General features: G+C 50.3%; 7 protein-coding genes across 7 annotated transcripts, besides 7 other annotated features; 3 read left to right on the top strand and 4 right to left on the bottom strand.

Annotated features, from left to right (window-relative positions):
- Nucleotides 1–167: 167 nt before the first annotated feature.
- On the bottom strand, nt 168–935 carry yth1 (cleavage polyadenylation factor RNA-binding subunit YTH1; the record flags this gene model as incomplete). Its single annotated transcript, XM_001269854.1, has 1 exon — nt 168–935. The coding sequence occupies one exon, from the start codon at nt 933–935 to the stop codon at nt 168–170; it is 768 nt and encodes a 255-aa protein (XP_001269855.1).
- Nucleotides 936–3054: 2119 nt separating this feature from the next.
- Nucleotides 3055–3309, top strand: ACLA_031630 (uncharacterized protein; the record flags this gene model as incomplete). Its single annotated transcript, XM_001269855.1, has 2 exons — nt 3055–3129; nt 3211–3309. The coding sequence occupies 2 exons, from the start codon at nt 3055–3057 to the stop codon at nt 3307–3309; spliced, it is 174 nt and encodes a 57-aa protein (XP_001269856.1).
- Nucleotides 3310–4116: 807 nt separating this feature from the next.
- ACLA_031640 (glycoside hydrolase family 18 protein) lies at nt 4117–5204 on the top strand (the record flags this gene model as incomplete). Its single annotated transcript, XM_001269856.1, has 3 exons — nt 4117–4324; nt 4393–5047; nt 5168–5204. 3 exons carry the CDS (start codon nt 4117–4119, stop codon nt 5202–5204), a joined length of 900 nt encoding a protein of 299 aa, XP_001269857.1.
- Nucleotides 5205–5455: 251 nt separating this feature from the next.
- Nucleotides 5456–5480: a microsatellite.
- A 67-nt stretch (nt 5481–5547) lies between these two features.
- Nucleotides 5548–5571: a microsatellite.
- Nucleotides 5548–5572: a microsatellite.
- Nucleotides 5573–5916: 344 nt separating this feature from the next.
- Nucleotides 5917–5949: a microsatellite.
- A 114-nt stretch (nt 5950–6063) lies between these two features.
- On the bottom strand, nt 6064–7319 carry ACLA_031650 (asparaginase ahrA; the record flags this gene model as incomplete). Its single annotated transcript, XM_001269857.1, has 3 exons — nt 6064–6321; nt 6388–7088; nt 7139–7319. The coding sequence occupies 3 exons, from the start codon at nt 7317–7319 to the stop codon at nt 6064–6066; spliced, it is 1140 nt and encodes a 379-aa protein (XP_001269858.1).
- A 946-nt stretch (nt 7320–8265) lies between these two features.
- ACLA_031660 (DUF3712 domain-containing protein) lies at nt 8266–9470 on the bottom strand (the record flags this gene model as incomplete). Its single annotated transcript, XM_001269858.1, has 4 exons — nt 8266–8559; nt 8616–8740; nt 8802–9220; nt 9313–9470. 4 exons carry the CDS (start codon nt 9468–9470, stop codon nt 8266–8268), a joined length of 996 nt encoding a protein of 331 aa, XP_001269859.1.
- A 2535-nt stretch (nt 9471–12005) lies between these two features.
- Nucleotides 12006–12037: a microsatellite.
- Nucleotides 12038–12421: 384 nt separating this feature from the next.
- ACLA_031670 (putative cell cycle inhibitor Nif1) lies at nt 12422–14759 on the bottom strand (the record flags this gene model as incomplete). Its single annotated transcript, XM_001269859.1, has 2 exons — nt 12422–12575; nt 12637–14759. The coding sequence occupies 2 exons, from the start codon at nt 14757–14759 to the stop codon at nt 12422–12424; spliced, it is 2277 nt and encodes a 758-aa protein (XP_001269860.1).
- Nucleotides 13291–13324: a microsatellite.
- A 2056-nt stretch (nt 14760–16815) lies between the features above and the next one.
- Nucleotides 16816–16838: a microsatellite.
- A 1054-nt stretch (nt 16839–17892) lies between these two features.
- Nucleotides 17893–18849, top strand: ACLA_031680 (uncharacterized protein; the record flags this gene model as incomplete). The annotated part of the gene is made up of 2 exons (XM_001269860.1): nt 17893–18345; nt 18478–18849. 2 exons carry the CDS (start codon nt 17893–17895, stop codon nt 18847–18849), a joined length of 825 nt encoding a protein of 274 aa, XP_001269861.1.
- Between the last annotated feature and the right edge of the window lie 2 nt (nt 18850–18851).

Raw genomic sequence — 18851 nt, forward strand, 5'->3', positions numbered from 1 at the left:
ACATCGAGCAACATCTTCGAAGAAAGTTTTCGGCACCGGAAAATCAAATGTTGAAGACTTTCGAATTGGGTATCTTAATGACTGGCGTAGGTCTCCTGAATCCATGAACAACAAATAAACACCTTCTCAATAAGCCTCTCCTCCTCCAATTTCCAAAGTACATTCCTCTATCCGCGACCCCGTCCGCGGAATCGACCACCACGCATGAAGCCGCCGCCTCGACCACGCTCGCTCCTCCACTCGCGCTCCCGCTCCTTCTCCCTCTCCTGCTCTTCTCGAATAAGAGCCTTTTCCCGCTCCAGTTCCTCCTCTGTCTTATCAACCCTCATGGTCGGTTTGGGGAGATTCTCCGACCAGCGCGGATGCGCATCCGTACACGCTTTCCCCTCCGGGCAGAAGCCAGCAAGGTAGTATTTGCAGATCCGACGGCGGACATGGCGCTTGGAGCAGAGCGGGCCCAGCTCGCAGAAACCTTGGTCGTAGTTCTCGCAGGGCGGTAATCGAGCTTGTTCGCGCACGTGCTGGTAGAGGCAATCGTCGCCATTGGGGCAGTAGCCGGACCGCGTGAACGACTGGCATTCTGGCATGCGGCGGAGGTTGTATTCATGAAGGTATTCGCACTTGAGGCCCTTCTTGCAGAGACCCTTGAGAAAATGCTTGCACACGAGGGAGCCATGTGTCGTCGACGGAGCCAGCCCGGATGCCGTCGTCGTTGACGTTGTAACCCGCGATGGAGTCGGGTGTCGGTCCGGACAGGCTGGTCCTAAGGGACAATGGCCTTCGCTGTAGGCTTTACACACTGGGACATCGCTGGCGAGTCCGAATCCGAAGCTTTGGCGTAAGAAGGGGCCGAAGGAGAAGTGGTTGTAGCTAGGGTCTCGGGTACTGTCAGTGTTTAGGATCCGCACTGCAGCGGACTGGACATCTGTCGCCATGATGGTTTATAAGAGCGTGATGAATGCGACTGAGTGCTATTTGGTGATTTTCGTACGTTGTACGTCAATTTCTCGATGTTGTCGGCAGCAGTCCGTCAGGATTGGTCTCAACAAAGCTCTAGATGCAGGAAAGAGGACCTCCCGTTGACACTTAGGGCAGTAGAAGAAATATAAAAAGCCGCGCGAGAGATCGTTGTATTGAGTTGGAAGAATGATAGCATCAGAACTGATTTTACGCCTGGGGCAGCAAGGCACTAGTGACCAAAACCAAAGGCGGTGGCCAAAGCTGAAGAAAGTTCTGGCAGAACCGACCCGAGCGGTGTGCCTCGAACAGCAGCAGATCCTCCACCAATCAGCGGCAAAAACCAATACTGCTCTCACCAGTAGAGAGGGTAATTCCACACGAGAGAAGAATTGATTGTCCATTACATGAGAAACCTACTACTAGTCTACTGAGATCGAATGAGTAATTCTTATCAAAACTCATCCAGGCTTGTTTGTTGTATGTTTCCCAGATGGGTCTGCCAACTGCCAAGCCCTGAGAACCCATGCCTGCTCCAGATGGAACGTCACGAAGTTGATGGAAGGATTGGTCATTCTTGCTTCGCGATGCCTGTTTTGCGACGGATCCGTATGTTCGAGAAGTCTCAAACTGATTTGCTCTGACGCATCATATACTCTTAGAAATGGAAGGATTCTAGCAGCACCACCGAGAAATCAGCGTTGTCGCCAACTCACCCTCCCCTGAACACCAGGGCGAAGGCAATTTGCGCAGGGTACTTCACATCCTCTACTTTTTGAAGGGTCAAAGAGATTGTGGGAGACACTCAATTACCACTGGCAGTGTTGAGATATCTTGGGAATCAGAACAACAGCTGGGGTCAATCAGATCCGAGTCTAAAAAGCCATCGGCAAGCCTTGTCAGTACTGCATAAGCGCCTCTTTTGCTGGTATATATATGAAATATTTTGGGGTCAGCACAGGAAAGAAGAGAACCATGTGGTTGAGTCTTGCTCATTAAGTGGCATATTTGTTCAAAGAGATGATGACTGTGATTTGTACTGTAGACCTTTTAGCTTTCCTGTCCAAATCATCACCTGCTTGTATGGTTAAAAGCCAAGACACGTACCCCACACATGACCAGACCAGTTTTGGCAACATTTCTCCCTTACCTGCATGGGGGGCTTTGATACATATCTGGGCTGGTCGATGAACATCGAGGTATCTAACTATTCACTGTTTGAATGATCCACCAACTCGATCGGGCCCTCCTGTTCCACTCCATTATGTGGGAAAGGGATACTATTGAACAAAACTTAGAGCTTGGATGCAAGATGGCTTAAAAATTCAGGGGGAGCAGAAAAAGGGGAACTTTTTTTTTTTTTCTTTTTTTCGTATGGCACGATCTGACCGTGGTTTCCAAGCCACCACAGGCTCTCCGTGTTTCGATCATGTATGCCCATCTTTTTTTCTCTCAGGTGTTGGGAATCGTCTGTCCGGACTCTGGACATTCGGAGCTTTGCGACGCAGATCTTGTCAACTGTTCCTGCCTAGCCCTAGTCATTCCAGTCAGGATAAGTGTTATGGGGTACTTATGTCAAAATGATCCACTTCAGGGATCAAAATAGAGGCTGAGCCCAAGAGGTGAGAGATCACAAATTCACAATGGGGTTTGCCACTACTATCCGACGTAACTACGCGTGGCCAGATTCTCACTTCAAGAGGCAATAGAGCCGTGTTGGGCGGATGGGAGCACCGGCTGAAACCCGAATCCAGGAAAGCTTGACGAAGCTTTCAGGGCATCCAATAAACATGGGAGTTTCCCTGCGACTCGATCTCTCCAACGGACCATCGGAGCTGGAACCCAAAAGGCGGGGGTGGGCATGATCATCCGGGGCGTTTTGACCCTAACAGGCCTGGTCACGATGAGGCTTTCCCTCTCATCTGGATACACTGATTCGACGATTCCAGACTGTAGTCAACCATGTCTGCATTCTCTCAATGGATTATTGACGTGTTTTGTGTGAGAAAGAAAAAGTTGACGCACTGTGACCCTAGAAAGAGATATTCGTTCCATTTTTCATACAGGATGTGAAATCAGAAACAGTAGTGTGGCGGAATGGCAGCCTATCTGAATGGCGGGGTGGTTGCCATGTTGATGACTTCCGTGTCTGACAGTCTGAGTGGTCTGAAGGTTAGAGTCGGTCAAGCTGATTCTCGAGCTCTCTGCGACATTTCTCCATTCTGGTTGCTGGATACAAACGAATTTATAAAGCATGGAGCGATTGCTGTCGGATATTCCAGGATAATTGACTGGAGGCTGTGGGTTGCCTGGCTCTTTGCCGCAGCATCGAAGGATTTCGCATTCTTGTAGGCTGTAGATACATCATAACGATGCTCCAACCGGAGTCTCTTGTAAGGATGACGATGATGCCCGTTACATTATTAATTAACAGAGGACAAGGATAAAGGAAAATGAGGAAGATGAAGCTCAGTCAAGTCGAAACCTTAACAACATCAACTCAGACCCAAATAGGACTGCCCACACGTGACGCTGTCAACAGTTTTGGCAGCTGCTTTTTTCTTCCACTTCGCCTTGCTCTCTTCAACCTCTATTTGTTTTTAGATATTCTAGATCCACAGCCTAGTTCACTATTCGAGGACATCGAACTCGTCCACAGCTGTCCCATCTTGTCTGTTTTGTTGCACCATGTTCTCCGGCTCCATCTTCCCCCACTGGCGTCGCAAAGCGGCACAGCGGTCCAACAGCTTCAGCAGCTCGTATGAGGTCCCGTTTTTCGCAAATGCAGCCTACTATGCAAATTGGAGGATCTACCGAAAACAGCCTCCGTCGTCCCTCAGATTGGGATTCATATCTCATGTTTTCTACGCATTTGCTTGGTATTAATCACACACGCACACACACATAAACACAACCGAACGGATCATGCCGCCGGGGTCTATGTAGAGATACAAGTGTTAACCATCATGTCTTGTTTTCTTTTAGGGTCAAGGAAGACGGCACCGTTTATGTATATCCCCCACTCCTTGGTGCTATATTTTCTTTTTTTTTTTTTTTCTCTCTCTTGCTTCTTTTGCTTTGTGCTTTTCTCTCCTTTCCCAGGTCATCTCACTAATCCGGTTGCCTGTCTAGTTGAGCGATGAGTGGGCAGATTCGCAAATGCCTGTCGACGGCACCAATGGATGCCTCCGGGCCTTCACACAACTCAAGTCACAGTACTCGAAGATGAAAATCATCCTATCCGTTGGGGGAGGTGGCAAAGGAAGTGAGAACTTCGCTGCGGTGGCGCGGAGTCAGACCCGTCTGGAGACATTTGTGCGAACCGCCAGGGAGCTGGTAAATCAATTCGGACTGGACGGAATAGACAGTAAGGCTGCTTTTTTCTTTCTTTTCGTGATCACACTTTTGGAGGCAGGCAATCTGACCAACAGCAAGTCGACTGGGAACACCCCTCAAGTCCAACAGAAGGAGCAGACTATATCCGGCTACTCGCCCGCCTGCGCGACGTCCTGCCCTCACCGCGATATGTGCTGGCCACATGTCTCCCCGCCGGCGAGTGGGCCCTCCGCAACATCGACCTCTGCAAGGCGCAGAACTACGTCGACCTGATCAACATCATGGCATATGACTTCTCCGGGCCCTGGACCAGCGAAACAGGCCACCAGTCGCAGCTGTATAACCCGCGCGGCGACTCGTCGAGCTCGTGCCAGTCGGCCGTGTCCTACGTCATCGCGCAGGGTGTCCACCCCAAGAAAATCCTCCTCGGTGTCCCCGCGTACGGTCGCTCGTTCCTCGGCAGCAGCCATGTCGGGCAGCGGTATGCCGGCTGCGGCGGGGAGGACGGGGTCTTCGACTACTGCGACCTGCCGCGGCCGGGGGCACAGGAATACCACGACGAGAAGGCCGGGGCGGCGTGGTGTGTGGGCGGTGACGGCGGCTTCGTCACGTACGACACGCCCGAGACGGTGACGCAGAAAGCCAAATTCGTGACCAAGACGAAGCTGGGTGGGCTATTCTATTGGCATATCGGGGGGGATGCACGGGGCCCGCGCAGTCTGATCGAGACGGGGTTTAAGACTCTGCATGATATGTGAGATGGGGAGGAATACATTATCTGCAAATGACCAGCAGATAAAAGAAAGATCAAAAAACGGAGGTCCAGTTTGGTTGTTTTTCTTTTTTTTTTTTTTCAACTTATATTCCATCAGAGCCGCAATGATGTGAAATTAGCCCGAGTCGCGCAATGATAGGCATGCATCTTTTCTCGTTTAGTATTTTCCCTCTGGTCGTAGTCTATCTAATATCTACCCACTCAGATTCGCGTTTCAGGGTTGGTTTGGTTTAGTTTGGTTCAGCGTTCGCCTGTCCTGTCATATGGTAACTACCTATATCCCTTTGTCTAGCTGGCTCCTGGCTCGCGCGAGTCATACACCACCAACACGCTAGCACCTGCCGTACTCGATCCAGCAGATGGAACTCCTGTTCGTAGGGGCTCCCGTACATAACTACATAACTACATAACTATATACATACTACACGCTATGTCAAACAACCATCTCGATCATCCCCCGAATAAACATTTCCCGATATACCCCACCCCACCCCACCCCACCCCCCGGTCTTGCATGGGAATGCAATGCACGCCGTGAGTGGCGCGGATGCAGCCGACAATGAGGCTACCTGCACAGGTATGGCGTGCTCGAGATCCAATTCTGCGTCGACGATGCCGACGCGGGGGGGGGGACTAGATGGGATGGGATGGGATATGCAGGGACCTGGGTTCGTGTGCTGAGAAAGCTTGCGCATCTATTTAGGTAGTTAGTTACCCATGGACCATGCATAGATCATGTACTGTACTCCGTAGGATGACTAGTTCTATTTTCTGCTCGGTTGAGGGTTGATGATGGAGGCAGAGTGATGGGTTGGTTTGATCGTGAGATCCATTATTACTCTATATATATCTAATCTAATCTCATCTCATCTTATCTAATCAATACAATCCTCGGCGCTGAAATCTGATACATAACAATCATCAAGTCTTCATACATTATCAACGTCGGAGACAGAAGAAGGCAGAAGAAGGCGGAAGGAATTATGGAGAGCGATTTAAGCAACCCCGGCCCCCGAAAACACCTCCTTGATCTCCGCCCACGCCTTGCCCTCCGCGAGCAGCAAGCCAAGCAGGACCCGCGCCTTCTGCGGGTTCAGGAACCCGGCCTCAATGGTCGTCTTGCTGTCCGTGGGCGGGGACTCGCCGTTGCCCGTGCGCGTGCTCGTCACGATGGGGAGGGCGTGCTTGTCGACGACGTCGCGGATGGCGGAGGAGAAGGTGCTGGAGACGCTTCCGGCGCCGGAGCCGGCGATCTTATCACATCACTTTTAGTATATGGGTTTCTGGGGCTAGAGGGAAGGGGGGTGGAGGGGACTTACAACGATGCCCTGGGCGCCATTGTCGACGGCGTCGTAGAGGGTATCATTGTGCATATCCTGGTACGAATAGAGGATGTCGACGCGGGGGATGGCGGTAATGTTGGTGACGTCGACGGCGGTCTTGCCGGTGGGCAAGACTGGCGGGTAGTAGAAGTACGCCTTGTTGGAGACGATGGCGCCGAGGTTGCCCATTTCGACGGCCTTGAAGGTGTCCATGGTATTGGCGTTGGTCTTGCTGGCGTAGAAGGCGGAAACGATACGGTCGTTCATGACGATGAGAGCGCCGCGGTCGCGCGCGGCCGGGTTGGTGGCCACGGTTACGGACTGGAGGAGGTTGAAGGGCCCGTCGGCGGAGATGGCGGTGGCGGGCCGCATGGCGCCGACGACGACGATGGGCTTGCCGCAGGTGACGGTGGCGTCGAGGAAGAAGGCCGTTTCCTCGAGCGTGTCGGTGCCGTGCGTGACCACAGCGCCGCTCATGGTTGGGTCGTCGCAGACGACCTTGTTGAGGGTCTGGGCCATGCTAAGTAGGATGGACGAGGAGACATCCGGGCTGCCGACGTTGGCGACCTGGATGCCGGCGACGTTGGCCACGTCGAGCATCTCGGGGACAGCATTTATGAGCGTCTGGATGCCGATGGAGCCAGCTTTGTAGCCGGTTGTTGCGGTCTTGTCGGCGCTAGATCCGGCGATGGTGCCGCCTATGCCTTGTTAGCTTGCTAACTTTAGCTCAAGATCCAAAACTGCTGACCTGTTGCAAGAATGGTGACATTAGGAAGGCTCGAGTTCATCTGTGTGAAGTTCAAGCCATTGGGATTGGTAAAGGCGTAGGTGCCATTCGGCTCGGCTGCTCGCGCATAGAGGACGGGAGAGGCCACCCCAGAAGCCGCCAAAGCCGCCAGAGAAAGAGCCTTGAAGCTAAGAGAGTTCATGTTTGCAACGCGTGGTCGTGTCTGATGTGACAAGTCAAAGATACACTGCTCGAACAAGACAAGATCCGACTGCTGATAGACACCAACTCAACCGACACAACAGGGCAGACAACATCATTTATATACCCCATCCACCGTCCTGCCTCCTGCATCTTAAATCAATAAACGACCGGAATCACAGGAACCCGCAGCCTGTGGTTCTCCCGATAAGGAACCAGTTCTCACGGCTTCACCCCAGGCATCTCGTAATGGGAATCTCAACCAGCACTATCAGTTGGGGTCATTGCGGTGAATCATGAACCATGCCATGTGGCTAGGCAGGTCTCCATCCTTCCTTGGCATCATGCACTTATCTGCACTGTACATCAGGGATCTAACGCGAAGGAGAAGCTATGGCAGAAGACATCTCCAATCTTCTAGATAACCGGGTCAGCGCCAAGGATGGATGAATCTCCATCCGCGATAAGGATTGCCGAAAAGTTGGAGAATATCGTTTGATAAGAGCGGCTGATTCATCGATAGATAACTCGGATCTGGGAATCCGAGAGATTTTCTTAGTATGGGGCATTATTATTTAGTAGATAGAAGGTTGGAGGTTGTCTCTGACCTTCTGAAATGTGTCTGACTCGCAGGTGGGTTTGGTAATCGTTATCGCCCCAGGCAGGGCATAGTTTCCGCTGACACACAGTAAAGTGATCTCTGTTCAACAGCACCAATTTTACATGGAATTCAATCATGATATCCAGGATAAATCCTCGAGGACAATAGAGAGAAAGGCCATCCATCGTCATAGCATTAGCATAGCATGGTATATATCAACATTAGATTGTACACATGGCCTCACAAGGCGAGAAATAAAAGAAAAAAGAAACTTGCTATGTATATATAAATATATATGTGGAATTCAACCCAACAGCACAATTACCTCAAAAACCATATCCATCCCTCACTGGTCCGTCATGAGCTTAGCAAGGTCCAACTTCACATTGAGTTCGTTGGAGGCCAGTGCCTGGCTGAAGTACGGGATAGGCTGCTCGTTGTAAACGCTCGAGTTGGTCGGGTTTCCAGTGATGGCGACAGGGAGACCGTCAGGGTAGGCGCTCAGGAACTTGATGACGGCCCCCAGATCGATCTTGGAGGTCATGGGGTGGTGGTTGTCGCCAGGAACGATCACCAGGTCGTCCAGGTAAGAAGTGCCGATGGAGGTCCCGTTGACGGCAAGATCCAAGGTGACATTGCCCTAGGTTAGTTAGTTAATGGACACCAATGCACCGAAGGAAGAGAAATTCAACGTACCATGGCGATGGTCATAATAGATGGGTTGGGGATGAAGACGGTTCCGCCCATGTTGGGGCCGTCGCCTGATTTACCATTTAAAAGGTGCATCTCCTGGATGGCGAATCCCTCGAGCTTGTTAAGAGCTATTGGTGAGAGTGAGCTTTGCATGTCTTTTGCAGTAGTACCACGGACACCATCGCTTACCCTTCAGAGTAACAGTCTTGTTGTACTTGATACCAATCTTGGGCAAGCCGCCCTCCTTCAGGTCTGGCTCGCCGTAGACATTCAGCTTGAGCTCATCATTCAACATGACCGCCTTGGAAAAACCAGCAAACGCATCCGGGTCACTGAGGTCTAGGTGCTGGTCGACGTGCACCAGGGTGCCGTCTCTGGCCTTGGTCTGTGGGACATGCAAGTGTGCAAACGACGACGCAGCACCAACAACGGTAACGGCAGCCTCGAAGGCATAGATGGTCGGCTTGAAAATGCTGTGCGATCCAAGAGCCTGCGTCAAGTTGAGGGTAAGCCCCTGGGGCGTGGGATTGGAGATGATCATCTCCGTGATGTCCAGAGTGGAATCATTGATGTCTCCCTGTGCGATACGAGGATAGCCGACATAGGTCCTACGAGCGCAAGTCAACCACTGGAACTCCAGTTGTCGTCGTCGTCGACAACGACAGACGCCGGCATCGCGCAGAACGGGGGGGGAACATACAAGGGAAGAGTGATTAGCAGCACGACGGCAATGATGACGATGACATGAACCCACCACCAGCGCTTGTAGTGGGCGGCCACCCGTCGTCCAAAGCTCGGTTTGGCAGACGGGGAAGCCACATACCCAAGCTCGGTGACATCTGGCTTACCGCCGGCCATCTCGGATCGTTTCTGTGCCGGTTTGCGTGAAGCCTGTCTGACGCTCTGACGTTACCTTCCAGAAGGAACGTGTGACACGAAACGGTCTGGAACTGGAGCAAGCCCGTATACACAACCGCCGATGAGATAGTCGTTGTAAGACTATGCGCGATACATCAGCATAAAATCCACCAGCGGATCTTCAAAAGACAGGACGACACAAGTCAAAAAGCAAAGATATAGGAGCAAAAATGAAACGATCAAAAAATTAAAAACATTTAATAAAAACTAGAAACTCAAGAGCAAGGAAAAAGGCAAGGGCAGCTGTTACCTCTTTGGACTGTTCGACCGAGACGGAGGCGAAGTAAAATGTACTAGGGACGGAGGGTCAAAAGTCTAGACATTAGACAAGCAGACCGTCCGATGTTCCCAGGGCCCTATAAGATCCTATATCTACCCTCGCAACTGCAAGAGGGGGGGGGCGAGGTTCCATCACATGTAGAAAAATGGTAGCAGCCCCAGTTCAAGCACCGCGGATCTTTCCACTTGACGGAAATTTGGGTCTGACCAATGCCCAGAGACCTGTGTAGGAGAACATTCCTGCCGGACAGCTTAATTTTGGAGCTGGTGGAGCAAAGGACGAGGAGAAAAAAAAGGGGGGGCGAAACCGAAAGTGACTGGGGTATTCACATTAGGGCCTGAGCAGAGGCCGTTGACAGGACAGAGAGACAGAGGGAGAGAAGCACGATAGATTAAATGATAAGACCTCGGTGGAAAGAGTCCCCCACGAGCATGATCCAAAGTCCAGCAGACCATGAGGGATCCGATCATGACTGTTTAAGTGTTTATGCATGATTTGCGTTAGAGTTGCGAGGCATGTTCGCAAGCCAACCGAGGCCTGGGGGGGGGATGAGGAGGTTGAAGGGCGTTCAAGAATGGCTCATGGCTTGACGGGTTGCAGGCAGTTTCCTGCTCCTGGGAAATCCTGGCTTGTTTCGCAACAAACCAGGCTGGGTTTCATTGGTCTGGCGCGAGCGATCAGAGTTGAGTCTGAGAGTGCCTAAGTAGTTACTAGTACCTTGACCCAGTCAGAAGTGAGGGACTTGACACTCTGACCACTGAATCACTGACCAGGTACTCCGTACTTACATATGAGAACCTTGGATCATAGCCCATAGGAGTACGGGCGATGGGTCAAATCCTACCTCGCGTACAAGATGGAGCCCAATTTCCCCATGGTCGATCTGACTTGGCCGGGGAGAGGATCAGAGGATCCAAAGCAGAGGAGATGATTAGTTAGACAGTGGTTGGACATTGGCACTAGCGACGACTATATCACTATAGACCGGGGTAGACTTGGAGAAGTGAGACCAAGTGGGATGAGCCGAACAATGGACCAAACAAAGAGTGTCTGAGCCCCGGACTAACTACCTTAAACTACTAGAAGAAGACGGAGGACGGTCAGTTTACTGGGTTAAGTCTGTTGAATTCGCCTCCAGACTAGTAGTAATTAATTAGTCAAAGCCCTTGCTTGGCCTGCTCTACTTCGGTAGGTTACGACTTACAAAGCAATGAAATAAATAAATAGTTACTAAGTGCTATCTCTGTCTATGTCTATGGATATGGTCTACGAATAATAAGTATCTACTACCTAAATAATTATTCAGACTCGGAAATCAGGGCCAAGTGTTCGTGTTAGAGAGTAATGAATGATTGTCGACCATATTATGATTATTATTATTCGTAGTAACAGTAGCTTGTCATTCCTTTTCAGCAAGTGGCAGAGACAAGGATTCCAGGAATATCGGAGTAAGCCAATCGCAACAATACAATTGGCAACCATGAAACAGTTTGCAGCGCATCCCCGCCGCATGGAATGGAAGATGATGACTTTTGAGGTCGCACAATGACACGCTCGCTATCGTCAGCATTATTCCAAATTAACAATCCCCGTCGTCCGATTCAAGTATTCAAGAACTCGGATATAACCGTCTGCAAGAATAAAGGTGGAAAGATGGTTTGTGATGCTGTGTAACTTGGAGAAACTCAGCAGCTGAAGCTCAACCACGACCCCTATCGTCGTCATCTTGTACTGATCGTGTCGTTTACGAAGGCCACTACGTGCAACGTGTCCGAAGATTCTATGCATATTCCAACCGAATCGAATGCTATCTGCCTATCCACACCACTTGTGTCTAGGTATCGATATACAATCTCCGTGACGAAAACTACATCCATCCTCCGAGAAAAACAGTCCGTCTGGACGGCAGATATACCTGACTTTTCACAAGATTCAAGTGAGTTTGATTATCATGAGAATCATCAAATATGATCTTTGTAAAGGTACACATCCCAGAGCCGGGAGAGAAGAAGAGAAACTAGGGAATAGGTCCGTCAAAAGTGAAAGAATGGTCAGGTCGGAAAGAAAGAGAATGGACGCACGTAAAAAAGCCAACAGGTCAAAATGATCAAGGGAACACCATCACCCAGTGATTAGAAATTAGGGGTATCTAGAAAGAATCAACCGTGCTGCTCGCAAAGCAGCCCGACAGCAAGAAGAGAAAAATAGAAAAGAAAAGAAAAAAAAAAATCCAGAGCGTCTATCGTAAGTGCTGAGGGCAACTCAGGAAGACTCGCTCGGAATTCAATATTTGAACAGAGAATGGAAAGAAGAAAGAGAGAAGAAAAGAGGGGAAAAAAAGGAAAATAAAAAGGATGACCAAGAAGGGAAACAAAGTGGAAAGTAGGATCGCGAGCGACAGCTCTAGATAGTACATGCAAAAGATTGTAAGAAGTTAGGACAACCCAAACAGACAAGCTGAAATAGGTGTCGATGGTGGAGAAATCAAGTAAAGACGATCAGGATACAAAAGGGGGAAAGGTAAACCGGATACACAGGAATCGGAAATGAATGCTTTTCTGTGTCGCGTTTCTGCTCCCCAAACAATGAGAAGCAGAAGATTACACAACTTTCAAACTTCGGCTGCCAAAGACTTCTTGCGATGGAAAAGACTGCGAGCTCGGGACTTCGTATGGGCGTTCTTTTCAGGAGTGCCGCCATGTCGCCCCCGGCCACGCGAATGAGGGGTGGATTCATCGTCAGACTTATACTTGTCCTTGTAAATCCTGTGGGAACATTAGTATATCACCAAAGGAAAAAAAAAAAAAAGATGTCGGGTGCACATACCAGCTGTTTCCAACCATATTGATCCCCTTCGCTTCGGCCTGGCGATAGAACTTGGCCGCCTTCTTCATATCTTTTTTGCAGCCAATCCCCTCCACGTAGCAGAATCCAGCCTCAGTCAACGCATCGGCATCTCCCCACTGGCCGGCAATCTCGAAGCAGCGCAAGGCTAAAGCCTTGTCCTGCTCAATTCCCCATCCGTTGAGATGGCTGACCCCAAGCTCATAAATACTAAGGGCAAACTGCGCACGATAGGCTTTCTGCATCTCCCTAGCTCGCATTGTCACAGAGCCGCTCGAGTCGTCCATCAGCTCCAAGCCCACGCAATCAACAGCTCTGCGAAGCCATTGAACTCCCTCCCGCTGGTTCGGCCGCATCCCCCAGCCGTGGCGGCATGCCAAAGCATAAAGAAGCATTCCAGTCGGGTGGTTCTGTTTGGCAGCAATACGCAGATGGTAGGTGGACTCGTTCAAGGATCCCTTTTCATGGCATTCGATACCCTTGGCCACATGCTCGTCGGCACTAAGCACACCAGAAATCGTTGCTGCTCTGGTGATCTGCGGCCGGATCGTGGATGCAGAGTCCGCTGAAGAAGTGGTATCCTCTTTGTCGTCATTGATAGAGACTGTCGGTTCTGGTGCAGGTGTATCGGATGGTGGCTCAGACGGCTCAGACGGCTCAGACGGCTCAGAGTCGGGCGCGGGTGCATGTTGCTCAGAGGGCATGGGGGCCTCGGAGGCCGAGGTCTGTGACCCCGATGTCGCCGGAATGTCATACATCGAACGCGCCTTTTGCGCATGCACAGACTCCGAATACACAGATTCGTGGCGTGAGGGCGGAGGGGATGGTGTCCGCGTAGCTCTGATCGGTGCTCCTGTATCCGCGGGAGGCGAACTCTCAGATAGCGGTTCTACCCATTCAAAGCTCGGAGTATGAGGTTCAGAAAGTACAACAGAGTCCCTGCAGACCTTGCGTCCGCGAGGCAGCGAGTACTTTGTGTAAACATATGACAGAGCGGAAGACGGTTCCTCATTCGAACAATTGGCAAGATCCAGGCGTGAAGGCACAGTGATGGGAGCAGGCTTGTTTCCCCTATGCATCACGTTCGATTGGCTGGCAGGCGTCGATTCGGAAGCACCCATTGTGACAGGAGCAGACAGACTCGTGCTAGACCTGCTCAACGGTCGCGAGAAATTGAACGACGGACGCGGCAGATAGCTGGTATTGGATGTTTCTGAGCTCAGCGATGGAGATCGTGGATGCGAACGGGGATGCGATGACATGGGCGAGTATGGTAACGACATGGCACTGCTGGCGGAAAATTTCCGAGGATGTGAAAAGGTCGAACCAGCATTGGAGCTGCTGTAATCGTCATCAGAACTCTCCGGCTGTGCGGTCCTGGGACCGGTGGAAGGTCTCGACAGTGGGGAAGGAGGTGGTGCCAGGCCACGGGGGACATTGAGCCGTGAAGCGGAATCGGTTGGCGAGTTGCGAGATGGCGCAGCGATAGCAACCCCAAGAGAAGATACAGGGCTCGGAGGGCTGGCAGCATAGAATCGAGGGGCCGGCTCTGTGACAGTGCTCAGAGAGGTATCTTGTTCTGGCGACTCCGTGCGGGGAAATTCGAACAGGCCTGCTTCTACGGGAATCGGGGTTAGATCGTCCGTCGAAGTCGTCTCTTCATCATCCTGCTGGTCACCATCTTCGCTCGCGAGAAATGAGATCGCACTAATGCGAGGGTGCTCAGAGTTTGGACGAAATTTTGGTTCCTCAACTTCGGGGTTGTTCCTCTGCGTCGGACGCCGTGCAAGTCCACCACCGCCTCCTCTCCCATATTGAGACTGGTATGAATCGCTGGATGAAGGAGAGCGAAAGTAGCCTGGTCGGGGCTGCGACAAGGACCGTGCAACACTCGCAGGAGGCAATCTGCTCATGCGCCTCTCTCCCCGGGCGGATTCTTCCAGCTGCCTGGCCAAGAGGCGACCCTGGGCGGCAAAGGCATCGAGAGGGGACAGCGCGGGAGGGATCTCGCCGTCAAAGTGTTCGATGCGCGGCGAAGGGGCCCCGCTCCGCAGGTTATCGTGTGAGGCGGAGCGGTAATCAACATGTTGCGGCCGGGAGGCCATGGCTGCCGTACAAGGACTTCCAATGTGCTGGAAAACTCGAGATTGATCGTTGGGGATCGCAGGTGGATTCAAAAATCAAACCATCTACCCGGAATCGCTAGGGTCGCTAAAGAAGGCAGATGTTTGCATTGGACGGGAAAGGGAAGAAGATCGCTGGGGCTAATGAAAGCTGAAGATGGACAGGCGAGAGCGCATCGGAAGATTCCTGACAAGCAGAAAAGGGTGAGCGGAATCAACCAGGAGACAAAAGGGGCGGAGAGGGGCAACATACAGGAAGTCCAAAAGGGAATGGCAATCCTATCAGGATAAGGAATCTGTTTCAATCAAGCGAATAGTACAGCAAGCCAGGCTTTTAGTTGGATAGTTGAGACAGACAGACAGTTAGTTGGATGGACGGTTTGTTGATTGAGACGGGTTGGATAATGAATGGAAAGTGGATTGCAACAGGGTGCGAGACGATAGATTCAAAGTCGGGTAAACAATAATATCAACACAATTAAAGGAGATCAGACAGCAGATAGGATCACAAGCCAAGAAGAGGAACGATGATCAAGCATCGCGACTCATCTAGAGCGAGATGGTATTTTTGGGGGGGGGGGAAGATTATTTGAAGAGAAAAGGGAAGAGGAATAATAACAAGGGAAGAGAGAAGCGGATAGGTAGATACGTAGAAGGAAAGGAAAGGTACACGGCGACTAGTCAGAGAGCGCAACACTAAACAGTTGAACACCCCGTCTACTTACGTCGACGGAGGATTCGTTTGGACTAGCAAATTGGATCCTCAAACACGGCCAGGAGAGTTTTCCATCCATTCAACTCGACGATTTGACGATCACTAAACAAAACGAGGGGCGGAACGGCCAGATGCAAAGTGACAGTCGCTCTGGGCATTCTCCACGCGGAGGATGGATGTATTGACGCTGTATAGATTTGTATCCAACCTGATGTGTATCATTTGTTACAGCAAGCTTGGCCATGAACCATGGTGAGAAATGATCACTTTTTCAATGATCTGGGGTGTTTTGTTACGATGGAAATACACATACCCAGTCTACTACCTAGACACCCAAGTCCATACCCATCCACAGAGTCAGGGGCTTAGCCTGCATCATGTTATTACCCTACATGGCTTGCATGCATCAGTGAGAGACACCATATCACAACTACCTGCTATCTCCCTTTGGGGTCACTACTTTACCCATACAATAATAAATAACATAAATAAACAATCTGATTTAGAAATGATCTAGACTATCAAACTCATCTAGAAACTATGGCCAGATACTTCCAAGGACACTTTGATGATCGCCCACTGCCAAATGACAATCACAACAATGCCCTTGAAAGCTTCTAATCTCACAGCGAGGCTAGATGGTAGATACTCGAGTAGTACGAGTAGATAGACCACTACGGCACTACCTAATACTTACAGTTACTAGTAAGTTGTCAGACACAATGGAGATGGGGAGTGGGGCAGTGACTCTATATATAACTCTTCCAAATTTCTGGCCCCTGGACACCGGTTGATCAGAATCATAACAACCACGGCTACAGAGTAGATAGAGAGTAGAGATGGCATAGTTAGTTGATGCTACTTAGGTCATCAATCAAGATGATCATACCCTCAAGGATCATGGGTTATCAAAGGGGATCACAATGAAAGGAGTGGTGGTTACTGGTGTGCTGTATGATATATCTACTCACTTCTCCTCTCTCTTGGCTCTGAAACAGAGAGTGACTAGCTCATTCAACTACTCTGTAATGGTTCAAAAAAAAGGCACTATTAGGTGATTCTGACTTATTATTCATGCTTTGTCACTTTAGTTAGTTGAAGTTTGAGAATGCCCTTCTATGTATCCTAACTAACTCATTCCTAAGGTAATTTGTCAAGACCAGCGGGAATCTTATTAGATGACTTTAATCCTCTCTGTTCTCAGAGTGGGCATATGAAGCCAGACAGGGGTACCATAAATGAAGACACGAGTTATTGATTCTGATTGAACCAATGGAAGTCCTGGATCTGATTTCCACTATTAGGGCCCGATATTGATCATCCTTTTTTTTTTTTTTTTTTTTTTTCCAGTACTCTTCAACAGTTCGAGTTTCATCATCAACAGCGTGTGATTAAGGATATTCTAACACGATGGTGATTTTCTATTAGACAGTAGTAGTAGAAACATAGAATATTGTCTTCCTAGTATGGACTATAATATTCTCATGGTGGCTGCACATCCTCTAACAATATCCGTTTGAAATGAATTTCTATGTTGGATATTAGATCTTAGTACTTTGAGGTAGTGTATGCTTAGACTGAATCACCGTAGTAGTAAAAGCATCAAAGCATGTTGACAACTTGACAAGCCGAATAGTCTAGTAGTTAAAACATGATTGTGGACTGCAGAGTATCAACATGGAACCTACAGACTGACGACGGTGGAGAACCCCCGACAAGGATGAATCTGCAGGAGATAAGATTGGAGGAATTTCTAAGCGAAAGAAAGCTACTCTAAATGCATAGTAGACTAACTAGACTACTCCGTACTCTGACTGGCATACCGCATACCGAAGCCCTTTCTTGATCATCCTGCTTCTCGGATTCTTTCCGTAGATTCTGATGCTTGGGGAAATTGATCTTGTGCCCCGTGGAGCTCTTCTTAGCATCTATCAATCAATAACTACTGAGATGATTGATGCTTTCTTCTGCTACCACTTCATACAACCCAATATTATTACTGCGTAGTACTAGTAGTCCGTTATTCTGACATGCTCACTCTTCCCTTCTCTCGATCCAGGCTTCAGCTGATGGCTGTAAATGACTGGTCTCATTTTCAGCGCCTGGATCTGTTTAAGTCTGGCTTACCAAGTCGATGCTGCTGGTATAACCGTACAACTAGTTAGTAGTTACTACTAAGTGACTAGCAGGCAAGCTATGAAACACCAACACTAACAATAATAAAAGATTAATTTATATTAAGATGACTAGCGAGAAATTCCTTCGCTCCAATAATCCTCAGGCACATCTCAGTCTCCCCAGAGTCTTATCTACGGCTTCATCTCTCCCCAGTCCTCCAGTCCTTTGGGGAAAAAAAAAAATCCCACCTCCACAAATGCCACCACCACAACCAGTCCTAACATGAAGTTATCCAAATCCTTCTCCTCCCTCTTCGGCGTCGACGCCTCCCTCGACCACATCCACCCCTTCGAAACCTCCTGGCTCCTCTCCCCGCTCCCCTTCGCCCTCCTGCGCGGCCTCATCGCCCTCTACATCTTCGTCACCATCTTCTTCATCTGGGGCTGGTCCGGCTCCCACGGCGCATCCCACGCCATCGGCCAATCCTTCAGCTACTTCACCTGGCTGACCTACTGGGGCCTCGGCTTCTACTATCTCGCCGCTTGCATTCACACCGCATGCTACGCGCGCTCGGGGCGCAGCCTCCTCTTCGACCGTCTCCCGCGGCCCCTGCGCGCCCTGCACGCCCTCTTCTACACCACCGTCACCACCTTCCCGTTCCTGGTCACCATTGTCTTCTGGGGGATTCTGTTTAGTCCGCCGTGGTATAAGTTGACTTTCTCCGCGTGGTCGAATGTACGTTTTTTTCTCTCTCCCCGCACGCAGTTTTGCGAAAAAAATCCAATGAAAGAGAAAGGAGAAGAGAGGGGGGGGGAAGGGTTAGGTGTCTCCATGGCTAACATAACACACGCACATCTTCTCCTACAGATCTCCCAGCACGGTCTCAACTCCCTCTGGGCCCTGCTCGAAATCATCCTCCCCACCACCAACCCCCACCCGCTCGTGGCCTTTCCCTTCCTCGTGCTGATCCTCCTGCTCTATGTGTCGCTGGCCTACTTGACCTTCCACACGCAGGGTTTCTATACGTATTCGTTCCTCGACCCCGGCCCACATGGCGAGCATAAAGGTCTGGTCGCCGGGTACTGTTTTGGGATCTTTGCGGCCATCCTGGTGATTTTTGGGCTGTCGTGGTGTGCGATTTGGTTGAGGAGGAGGCTTACCGGGGGGAGGATCAAGAGGTCTGTTTACGATAAGGAAGAGATGGTTGGGAGAGCGGAGATGGCCCATGTGGGTGTTTGATG

This window comes from Aspergillus clavatus, genomic scaffold, assembly GCF_000002715.2.
Source record: "Aspergillus clavatus NRRL 1 1099423829805 genomic scaffold, whole genome shotgun sequence".
NCBI lineage: Eukaryota > Fungi > Ascomycota > Eurotiomycetes > Eurotiales > Aspergillaceae > Aspergillus > Aspergillus clavatus.